Source organism: Macrobrachium rosenbergii, chromosome 51 (genome assembly GCF_040412425.1).
Source record: "Macrobrachium rosenbergii isolate ZJJX-2024 chromosome 51, ASM4041242v1, whole genome shotgun sequence".
Lineage (NCBI taxonomy): Eukaryota > Metazoa > Arthropoda > Malacostraca > Decapoda > Palaemonidae > Macrobrachium > Macrobrachium rosenbergii.
The window spans coordinates 57,522,629-57,535,382 of NC_089791.1; the positions used below are offsets into that span (position 1 = coordinate 57,522,629).

The 12,754-nt window shown below is 38.1% G+C and overlaps 1 protein-coding gene across 8 annotated transcripts in view; it reads left to right on the top strand.

Moving 5' to 3' along the window:
• Positions 1–12,754, top strand: part of LOC136833433 (polyhomeotic-like protein 2) — an 88,397-nt gene that overhangs the window by 50,920 nt on the left and 24,723 nt on the right. For all 8 annotated transcript variants that reach the window (XM_067095581.1, XM_067095583.1, XM_067095587.1 and 5 more), the window contains 2 exons: positions 2,480–2,728; positions 4,921–5,037. In XM_067095581.1, the coding sequence (XP_066951682.1) occupies positions 2,498–2,728; positions 4,921–5,037 (348 nt within the window). In that variant the 5' untranslated portion in view covers positions 2,480–2,497. The remainder of the gene's footprint in view (positions 1–2,479; positions 2,729–4,920; positions 5,038–12,754) is intronic.

Consider the following 12,754-nt stretch of genomic DNA (forward strand, 5'->3'; position numbering starts at 1 on the left):
ACTTTGTAATTGACTTTGTTGCACCAGATCACATTTGAGGTGCTTCCTGCGTTGCGATCGAAGAATGGATCAGCTTGTTATTATATTGTTCCTCGGGAAGGACGAGATCCAGGCACTGGTCGATAGCTGTTATTATCGTTTGAGTAATGCTGATTGAGAGGCGTTGAGGGGTTTGATGGTAGATGAGGTCGAGTGCCTAAATTACATCTCTACAAGATTACATATCCTTATTGAGGATTTAAAAAGGTTAAGGATAACTTCCAGGTTTATAGAGGATTTGGTTTAGATCTTGAGAGTGTTATATTACGGCGTTCACGTAAGTGCTGGACGTTTTGTATTTTCATTTTTATGTACCTAATGCTAATGTTGATAGGGAAAATGCAAAGAAAATTAAAGACTCAAAAAAAAAATGGTTCCCTGGGGCAACTAAGAACCTCTTGGATTCATTCACAATTTTCCTTGTTACAGCGGAATTTGGGTGTGAATTTAGGATATCTCTACACACTGTAACGATCTTCCACGAGTTTACTGCAGTGCACTTTGCCATGATTACCGCAGTAAGTAATCAGGTTATTGATTCCCACGTGCCAACAAAGTGATCTTGTGAAGCCAAAGGGTCCACCCCTCTATAAGTCGTTTTCTGTGGTTGTAGTTTGTAAGACATGGAGACCAGAGTATTAAGAAATTCTTCGAAATTTGTCTGATGGACGACATCGCTAACTGTTCACACGACGTTATTTCTGATTATTGTCTACGTGAGCGTTTTTCGTTAGGCCTTCGGAGACGATGATTCCGAAGTCTTTGATGTGGAACGTTTTCTTGTTCATGGTTATAACCTGCTTGGGATGATATACGCTACGTTCCGGGCCATATTTCCAAAGACTGCTTTGTTTTTCAGGGCGAGGAATAAGCTACGCCATTTGATTTGTTTTGCTCTATTCCTTTTGGGAATCTGGTTATTGTTGAGGTACAAGACTCATGAATGAGTGTTTTGTTTCCAAAGACCGACTGGTCGGCAAATTGATGCCCATGTTTCTAGCTGAGGTATGATGGAAAACCAGAAAAAGAAAGGGAAGTAGACGTAGCGAAATATGAATAACAAAAGAAAACTGAAGCAAGGGCGGAATTTTTAGTCTTTGTGGCAAATGGTGGCTTGGCAGGTGTTGCTTGACCACCAATGAAGACAGGGAGAAGGTCTCCAACTTATCTCAAAGCAGGAATCCTTTCATGATACAAGATAAAAAATATTGGGCTGGTTCTCCTATGTCACGTCATTGAGAAGAAGTATACCTTAGTTTTACCAGACCACTGAGCAATTAACAGCTCTCCTAGGGCTGGCCGAAGGATTGACTTATTTTTACGTGGCTAAGAACCAATTGGTTCTTATTATGGAATCCGAACCACATTATAGCGAGACATGAATTTCTATCACCACAAATCAATTCCTGTAATTCTTCACTGGCCGGTCGGAGAGTCGAACGCTGGGCATTGAAACAGGCGGCCGTGATATAGACGCAAACTTGGAGAAGGGCTGTGAATTTATGTTGAGTTAAGGGTGTGAAAAAGGAGGAAACCTCCTTACTCGTAAGTGGCTGTTGCTGAACAATTTAGAGAGCAGCACCAACCGCTGGCCTTTGCAAGGGAAGTATCGGAATCTTTCACCTCGCCAGTGAACACAAACCAGTCAATCAGTCAATTCGATTAAAGCATGGCCGAACGCAGCTCATATTGTAGAGGATCCATATTCTGTAATTACGAAATGGTAAGTCGTTTTATCGAATCGTAATTTCAATGTTAAACGTCACTTCCGATTTTAACGAAAAATGCGCATTTTTCGTTTCCGTTGGTTTTATATGTTGCTTGGTATCGCAGTTGTTCGTTTCCTGTCGTTAGAATTTAAGTACTGTTCAGTTGGACTCCTCGCTATTGCATTGGAATTTGGTGATTCGACGTTTATATTTTGCCTTTACATTCCGCTCTAGCTTTTGCCATTTAAATTAATGCTGTAATGTATGCAGACTATATTTTTTATGTAATTTCGTTTTCTGCGAAGGAATATTATTTTGAGAATATTAAGCTTTGTTCTTGCTCTGATTATAATAAATGTGTAATAGTGTAGGTTGTATAAAGTTGTTTTTAATTTCCTATTTAGAGTTACTGCTCTGACACCACAAAAACATACTTAAGTAAATGCGTATGTACATCACTTCATAATTGCGCCATTGGAGAATTCATGTGTAATTGTACCTAATAAAACATTGATCGATGAAGCAGCAGCATCAGTGTGACTTTACACTATTTCATAATTTTTCAGCTGACCTAAACATCGACTGCAAGGCGCCGCACCTTTCGGCAATTGTCTAATTTTCAGGGCCGGTGAATAGTTTTAGAAAAGTCGGCGCCTTCTATTTGTCAGAACATGAAGCCCCGTTACCCCACCATTGCACTGTGCCTAATTTGCGTTGGTCCTCTTTCGCAGGTGTGTTGCTGTGACTAGATGATGAGTGAGATCAAGGAGCCGTCTCAGGATCATACTCAACAGCCACAGGAACAGTCGCAGCAGCAACAGCAGCAGCAGCAGCAACAGACACAGCAGGAACAGCCTCCTCCTCCACAGCCTCCACCACCTCCTCCAACTCCCATTCATCCACAGCATACGATTACGACCCTCGTCCCTATGCAGGCAGCTGCCACGGCTCAGCCCATAGTGCCTCAGGGCTCGCCACAGGTAGGTGGGTGGGGAGGGGACTCTCCTGTCTCTCTTCCGCCCTGGACTAGTAAAGGTCATTAGGTTGCCCGTCCCATTGGCCTCTGATCTTAAAAAACCCCAAATAATGACTTTACAAGGAGTTTGGAGTGTATAGTTAAAATTTAAAAATCCTAATTTACATATGTATATACTTACACGTTATATACAGTGTGTATGTATATATATATATATATATATATATATATATATATATATATATATATATATATATATATATATGTGTGTGTGTGTGTGTGTGTGTGTGTGTGTGTGTGTGTGTATATATATATATATATGCCTGTAGGAATATGTATATATATACACACACACACACACACACATATATATATATATATATATATATATATATATATATATATATATATATATATATATATATATATATATATATATATATATATTAAGAGTGAAAATAGAGAAATACAAAATTGATGATAAATTTGTAGAGTTGTTTGTCAAGTATATTTTTAAATTCCTAAAAAATAATTGCTCGATTATTTTTTATGCTCACTGAACATTTTGACCATGGTACTGATGATATACCAACAAACAATACAAAGTTTGAGGATCTGCTTCATATGACCATTCTTATAATGTAAGATGTAGTAGCATAATGTTATTAATACGGTAGATTCTATAGGCCGTTTCATGAAGGAGCTTTGCCCGAAGACACTTAAGTCAGGGATCGACCGCGGTTTTCAAACAGGAAATGATTTTTTTTGTAAATAAGTCATTCAGTACCAGACAAAAGCAGAAGTGGGAAAAGTCAAAGTTGGGCCGAAATCTGTTTCGATCATTTGCTACCTTCGTTTCATAATTGTATGTGCTTCATTTTGTAATTTTATACAAAATTTCCATTTATGTACTTCATTTTGTAATTTTTAAAGTATTGTTGTTTAAATTTGTACATTCGGTTGCGTGGGTCTACCCAAGCAGATATTTTTTTTCAGTATTATTACGTGTCTGAAAAGTTGAATGGAAGATTTCGTCTGGTACGGAGAAGGTTACTTTCTTCACTACCATGTGCACTGATAGAAACAAAACCAGCATAAGAGTTTTTAAAATGGCAATGCAGAGTAAGCCCAAGACTGACACATAGGTCATTTCAGTCGTAGACAGCGCTTCTCGAATTAACTTCGCCTGTTAGATAATAGCCGAATCCATTTCCTCATTACTTATCAGCTCGTTGCAGGCCCCACCAGCGTCTGCTATTTCTAGATTTATACTTCTTGGTTCGTTCATCTTTATGATTGACAGGATTAATAGATTACAGGGTTAGTCCGTCCTGCAGTTACCGTGACGTTGCTGGTTGCTTGGAAGCTTACCATAGACGAAAAATCAGGAAAACAAGAAAACGAAGGGTCACTATGGCAAATGTTTGTCCACACTCATTCTCTCTCACTTTCACGAAATTAAATAAGAGAGGTTCCCGTTAATCTCCAGGCACTGCTGAGGTAAAGCAGGGGTGTCATTGGGGCGGGGGTGGCACTTACCCCTCAAGGCACTGATGGCACTCCCCCCAGGCTTGGTTTGCCCCCTAGCCTTTGAAATAATAATAATAATAATAGTAATAATAATAACAACAGTAAAATTCACTCTTAAGTCGGATGAGGTGGCACACCTGATTGTTTATTTAATAATAAACTCAGCACAGCTCTTATGTGGCTTAAAAATGCTACAAAATGCGCACACATTTCCAAAAATTTCTCGGGGGCGGCGCTTGCAGCGCCCCCCCCCCCACCCCCACCTGATAGGGTTCGCTTCGCTCGCCACCCCACCCATACCATAGGATATAATCCTCTTCTCTCCCCGGAGAAAAATCTGAAATGACGCCACAGAGCTAAAGGATATGAATAACCCTCCACTTGCCTTTTTATTGCATTTGGCTAATTCAGTAGGCTTACCCGCGTTAATCCGGGCCAGGTGTGTCAACTAAAGTAAAAATCTGGGTTAAGAGAGCTTGCTTGTTCTTCACTATGGTAAGGTCTAATGCTGACTGATGACTTCTTTATCTTAAGTTATTAACCTTGACCAGAAGCAACCAGTGACGTCATGCGCGAGATTGTCCTCATTTTGGTCAGAGACGGACTATATAGCCCTGTCCTCTTTTAATCCTGATGATTGAGTCGTGGTTTACTGTGTCGTTCCAGGTCGGTCAGCAGCAGGCGGTGCCCCAAGCGACTATGACCCAGGTTATGCAGCAGGGGCCGCAGCCGGCCCATTCGCCCCATGCAGTAGCCACCAGCATGACACCACAGTCACCACAGGTAAGAGACTCTCTCTCTCTCTCTCTCTCTCTCTCTCTCTCTCTCTCTCTCTCTCTCTCTCTCTCTCTCTCTCTCTCTCAGAATTTTCACAAATGTATTTGCACCTCTTTTTCCAGTAACTTTCCAGAGAAAGTGCTCTCTGCGCCCGCATGTTTGTGTGTGATAAGGTTTCATGAAAAGTACTTGAAATTATTCTCTTTTTGCCTTTTACTTGATCAATAAATATAAGAGAGAGAGAAAGAATACTAAATAATTTTTTGTCTATGTTAATTTTCTGAATGAAGGTTTGTCCAGCCATTAATTTATTTGTTGTGTGCAATTGTCTTCGAGGAGGAAGTGTTGAAAATGTTTCCGCATTATTTTTTGGGAATTCTTAGCACTATCAGGTTATGTAAATTATAATAAGATAATTACCATTTACGTGAATATTCCTTTTTAAGTCTTGTATTTTTTATTCTCTTATTGCTATACTGTTGAAGAGGTATTTTCTCCCATTTTCCTAGATTTATGTCTTCATTCATTGCTCTAATTTATATAAGGGTGTTTTCGAAACATGCATTTGTAACATGTTCTTGTCTTATAAAGAAGTGCCAGTTAATGAATTGACCAGATGAATGGCGCTGAAAGAGGCGCAGTCGAGGAGTCGTAGTGTCTCGTGCGACATCACAAGTGTCAACTCTTGACCCTCTGTTTTGAAAAGTCTGCCTTGATAATGGAAGTGGCCTTGGAATTGAGGTAGAATCATTTTTATACTAGTAATAATATCAGGCTCTAGATTGTAGTTTTGTTATGAATTATGGTGAGAATTAAAAGTAAAAGGATCATATATGTTGGAAAAGCTTTTCATGCCCATGTAAGCTGTGCTGTCTGTGATTGGAAAACCACAAAAGCCTCTTGGAGATTATTGAATTAAATCTATTCTGTGTTGTTGGTCGTGTCGTCTGTTGGTCTGATCTGTTAAAAAAAGTTGGTTTTGGAATACTATTTGCTAAGCATCTTTGTAAATTATACCAATTAATGAAAGTTATTATGTTGTTGACATACAACAGGTCTTTTGGACTTGAGATGACTTTATGGACTGTCCTCTTTGCTGTTTCTCTTCCCGACAGCAATCATAACTAGACGAGATTGTTGGCGCGCGCTGGAAACCGGGGCTGCTGCTGTCTCCCTTACCCTCCCGATCCCCCTGCCTAACCAGTCCCACCCGGGGCGGACAAACAGGCTTACAGGAGGGGGTGGATGTCTCCCCTACCCTCCAGTTCTACTACCTACCCCGCCCCCACCCGGCCGGACAAACCGGTTTACAAGGGATGGGTGGCTGTATCATGTCTCCCCTCTTGTCTCCCTGGGGGAGGACAAACAAGATCAGATCCTCTCAGATTTTATTATGAGAGATAGATAGATAGATGGTCTCTACCTTTATAACTTGCTTTGTCGTGTTTATTAAAAGCGAGGCAGATTTGAAGAGAGACTAAAAAGATAATCACCAAAACCCGTCACTATAAAAGAGAAAATATAATGCTGATTCAGCAGTTGAGAAACGGAAATAAAAAAAATTCAAAGCAAAATTAGAAAAGATCAGTGTTGAAAATGCCAAATTCCCCCATCTGAGAACAGTGGACCATGAATGGTGAGAAAAGTCAAGAGAGCATTTCCATGAAGCGTGTCCAAACGCCGTCTCTCTCTCATGCAAAAAAAAAAAAAAAAAAAAAAAAAAATGGAACCAGGTAACTGTCAAGACGGGTGACTTAACAGTGGGTAGACTTTTCCAGCCGAACAGCCAATCAGATAGTGAAGCATTAAGCACAGACTTGATCTTACTCTCCAGTTTCTCGGGATGCCAAAACGTTACATAAAGTTAGGTGATATCTTGTAGAATTTTGAAGGGTTTCCACCGCAACTATAGTCTGGCTACAAAAGGTTGGGACTGGAAGGCGATTAGCACTGTTTCCATATTTTCTTAATCCCGTTCAAACTTTTCAGGAAAAAGGTGGTAACTAGGTAGATTTGGTATTTTTTTTAATGTTGCTGCCATTTCCTCGTTTATAGATGATTAAGTGAAGTGACCAAGGGTCACAGTAAAAAGTGGATTGTCTGTCACCCTCCATTCGTCAGTACAAAAGCTAAACACACAGACCAAAACATGATACTTGGCTCTTGCTGTACATATTTCTTATTGCTCAATACAAGATTTAATAATTATATATATATATATATATATATATATATGTGTGTGTGTGTGTGTGTGTGTGTATGTATGTATGTATGTATGTATGTATGTATGTATGTATGTATGTATATACATATATATTAAACATTTCATGTATATATGTACATGCATTAATAACTATACACATGCATACATTACGTAAAAACGAAGCACTTGTAAGTAAAAACAAATAGCTGGTCAGTACCCTCGAATATGTAAGTAAAACAAATAGCTGGTCAGTACCCTCGAATATGTCCATTCTCAGGATTAACCTTAACCCGGAGGTTAATCCTGAAAGTGTACCTTTTTGGATTAGGATTAAATACCTCCTTCGGCAAGATGGGTAACATGTCAACGCCGCTAATTATAGGAAAATCTCCACCTTTCGTAGCTAGACTATAGACTTTCAAGTTAAATGATTCGTTGACCCTGTTATAAGTGGTTTCATCAAAATGAAACTCACTTGACACTGCTTGAACGCACGGCACAACAAAAAGTAGACCAAACCCGTTTTCCCCTCCAGAGTCCTCCTTTACATTCTTGCGAAAACGAAATTTCCATAAGAATGAAGCATTTCGCTCATTTGCCAGAAGAGTGACAACTCAAAAAATGTGTTTTTCGAGTTATTGATACCAGCAAATAGCCCGTTCTTTGTTCCATATTGTGGCAGAAACGTCTTATTTGTATTTGTAATACTAACCGCAAGAGGGCATGACATGTCACTGTTACACTATAGAGAGTATAGAGAGTTTTAGACTTTAAATTGCTTCTCTTGAAAAATAGCAATTTTTGAGTTATGCCACTCTTCTGGCAAACGATCGATTTGATGTGTGGAAATAATAAATGTCCTTGTGATGGGTGCTGTTCATTCAGGTGCAAAAAAAAATTTTTTTTAAGTATATCTTACTTTAACCAGACCACTGAGCTGATTAATAACTCTCCTAGGGCTGGCCCGAAGGATTAGATTTATTTTACGTGGCTAAGAACCAACTGGTTACCTAGCAACGGGACCTACAGCTTATTATGGAGTCCGAACCACATTATGACGAGAAATGAATTTCTATCACCAGAAATAAATTCCTCTAATTCTTCATTGGCCGGTCGGAGAATCGAACGCTGGGCCAACAGCGTGTAGCCGAGAGCTCTACCTACCCCGCCAATGAAGAACTCATTCAGGTGCAGAAATGCAATTTGTCGCCATTGAGAGACGTCCTGACGTCATAGCTTGAGGACTGAAAAATTATAGTATACCAGTCAAAGTGAGCACAAACTTACACTCCAGAGTATACCAGTCAAAGTGAGCACAAACTTGTACTCCAGTCTCTCTCTCTCTCTCTCTCTCTCTCTCTCTCTCTCTCTCGTTGAGCAAGCAGCTCTTGCCTCACAAACAAGATGGCGAGGACGGAAACGATTATGACCGAGTCCTCGAAACCTTGGGGGTCGCTGTGGGGTTATGAAATAACAGCATGTAAGTAATGAGTAATTTGCCATAATAGATAATATCAGAAAAATAGGAACGGCCTGACCACGGCGAAGTAAGCTTGTTCCTACCAAGGTAGAATTATTCATCAGATATTCTTACGGTGCATTTTGTTGTCAAGCTCCTCTCCTCCTCCTCCTCCTCCTCCTCCTCCTCCTCCTCCTCCTCCTCCTCCTCCTCCTCCTCCTTCTTCTTCTTCTTCTTTATCGCGATTTTATAGACGGGAAGATTGAAATTAGGTGCTCTTTGAGTTGTCTAGACCTGGAAGAGATAGGGAGCTCTGGTGCAGTCGTAAAATAGTCCTTATGCCCTCTGGTTGAAGAGCCCCATTCCAGACGGTTGAGTCAGATATGAAACATCAAGATATAATGTTATACAGGTCGCTACCTCCGTCGAAGTCTGCAAAAGTCGGTAGTTGAAAAGCTTTGGCGAAAAATGAGAGGAAAAGCTTTTACATTTTCCTACACACGCACACCATATATATATATATATATATATATATATATATATATATATATATATATATATATATATATATATATATATATATATATATATATATATATATATATATATATATATATATATATATAAATAAAACACTGGGAAGGAAACACTGAGTGCATGAGGCCTTTCGACTGTGTCGGCAGGCAGTCGAAAGGCCCTCGCAGCACTCCAGTGTTTCCTTCCTTCGTGGATTTTATCTTTGTTTATATATTCATCACGCTCCATATTTTCGTGATTCAGTTATATATATATATATATATATATATATATGTGTGTGTGTGTGTGTGTGTGTGTGTGTGTAGAATATCTCATATTTTTTGCACTTGGATCTTAAGGATTTGTAGTGACAAGTGTATCCAAAACAGCGAAGAATTCGAAAAGTTAAGAGGGCATTGTGGCTAGTACAATTACACACACACTTATAATTTATATATATATATATATATATATATATATATATATATATATATATATATATATATATATATATATATATATATGTGTGTGTGTGTGTGTGAGAGAGAGAGAGAGAGAGAGAGAGAGAGAGAGAGAGAGAGAGAGAGAGAGAGATAGTCATGTACTGTATATGGTACAATATCCCCTCATTTAGTCACATTATTATTTCATCCGTAGGACTCATAGATTTTGGGTAAACCGTCTTAAATTGGAAATAATTACAGGAAGGCCAGATTCATGTTTTACAGATATTAACAAAATGTGTCCTTTTCGATAGTCCAGCACCGCTCGTTATACCAACGGTCCAACACTCCAACAGTACGCTTTGGACAGACCACGGTCCAAGACCGGCCGGCGGTTACTTAACGTATCCCAGTAATGCACGTGGGCTGTTACATTTAGAAACATTTGTGTCTTATTTACTGATTATTTTGGGCACATTCATCCATTGTAAGTATTATAGTGGCCACAGTGACCATTTAGCTTTCTCTCCACTAAAACCCTCGAAATCCTAAAGGAAATGGATGAGGAAGTTCTTCTCTGGTGGAATTTGAACCTGCCCATGTTTGAGAAGGCTGAGGCTAGCCCGAGGAGCATTGTTTTATTTATGCCTTCTTATTTTGCTTAAAAGCAACTCGATGCTTCTGAGCCAGCCGAGACGCGGGGTGGTTTTGGCGTCCAGAGGGAGGAAAACATCCCCTCTCCATCATTCTTTCCTCCCCTGAGGTCCGATATGGACAGTCCCTCCCATGTCCCTTGATTAAGGTCTTTCCCCCACCCCTCTCCCCTCCTCTGCTCCCCTCCCAAAAGCAAATCCTCCCTCCCTATAGCGCCTCCCGCTGCTTATTTTTACAAGCCTCAATCACTTTGTTTTCCACAGTTCCCTCCCGTTTTTCTCACTGGTCATCTTCCTTTGAGTTAGTTCTGAAACTGTTTTCCTTGATTGTTTTATGATGTTTACAGTGTTATTAGCAACCTCTCTCTCTCTCTCTCTCTCTCTCTCTCTCTCTCTCTCTCTCTCTCTCTCTCTCTCTCTGACTTGGTTTTTATCTTGGAGATCCAAGTTGTTTTATGATGTTTGTGCAGATTTCTGACATGGTGATTGGAATGGAGATGAAACAAGTTGTTGTTATTGTAAATTAAACGTGGCTGTTACGAAGAAGGGTAATTATCTTTGCGCCTTACATAAATTATAAGTTGGTCATAACGGACAAATAGTGAAGAAACAGGACTTCAGAAAAATGCGTTGTATTTGGCTGTTAGAGAAAATTTATACAACTTATGAATTAAACCACTGCTTGGAGAAAGAATTAATGATTTGATGGTGTATTATGCTACGGACTGGCCACCAGGTACAGAATTAAATGCTTAGCTCGAAACAGGCACATTAGGTGTAATGGGACAACCCCACAACGTCCGCGATGCCCATGAAATAATAATAATAATAATAATAATAATAATAATAATAATGTGTCCTGTTAAAAAGGATGGCTGCATCGCGCGGATTAACCTTATATTGAGTCTTATATTCATTCTCACGGTGCAGCCACCTATTTTAATAGGACATACTTAAGACAGGGTTTGCTTCCTTCTGATGATGATAGTAGTAATGATAATAATTATAATAATAGTAATAATAACCTGTTTTGTATTTGATGTAATGGATATTTAGCTATAAGACTGAGCATATATGTTTGTAATATCGACAAAGACAAAGATGAAATCCTTCAAATATTCCTGTAGAGTTAATATTTTGTATAATTTGATGGTATTGTTTTACCTCGTGTATTTTGATTAATAATCAAGAATAAAGATTGAAAAATTAAATTGAAATTTTATAGTAAGAATGCATGCACATTTCAAAGTCTGTTAAACCTGATTGTCATAAATTGGTTTGCTGAATATAGAAGCTGAAGTAATATAGACGGAGAAGTTAGCGTTGGTGGGATGAAAGTATTATTATTATTATTGTTATTATTATTATTATTATTATTATTATTATTATTCAGAACATGAACCCAGTTCATTTAGAACAAGCCCACAGGAACCGTTGGCTTTTCAATTCAAGATTAAAGTGTTCTATTATTAGAAAAGAAAAAAAGGTAAATTAACAAATTAGTAAATAAATAGATATTATATTATTATTATTATTATTATTATTATTATTATTATTATTATTATTATTATTATTATTACAGTATTTGTTTCACTTTCGTTCTGCCAACCAAATGATCCCGAGTATCTCATGTTTTGAGCGCATGTTCAAAATACTAAACGAACTTCCTAGCCGACGGCCTCTGGAAAGCTTGGGCCGAGGCCATTTCTCCCCAGGGTTGCTGAAATCCTCATATCGCCACTCTGAAGGCGGTTGGCTTGGCTCTGTCTGTGGTTTCGTTGTAGTTATGGTTTTTCGTTTTTGTGGATGAGAGAGAGAGAGAGAGAGAGAGAGAGAGAGAGAGAGAGAGACATAGACATGGGGTTTTGAGGTTCAGTAATAACATTTAAAGATTGTCACTGTATCAACTTGTATCTTGTATCTTGTACAGTAATAGGTTTTATTCTCTCTCTCTCTCTCTCTCTCTCTCTCTCTCTCTCTCTCTCTCTCTCTCTCTCTCTCACACACACACACACACACACACTATATACATTTATATCACACATTACCACATTATTTTTCACCTGTGGTAATGTGTGATAAGTTAATCACGTACAAAAGTGTTTATAATTATATATATATATATATATATATATATATATATATATATATATATATATATATATATATATATATATATATAGTATATTAAATTTTTGACTCAGGTGGGGGATATTAGACACAAACACATATATATATATATATATATATATATATATATATATATATATATATATATATATATACAGTGTGTGTGTGTATATATATATATATATATATATATATATATATATATATATATATATATATATATATATATATATTAATTAAAAAATGCCAGATTTCGCTCTCCAGTACAGGACCATGATTAATTACACTTGAGCTTTGAATAGGTCAAAATCGGATAGAA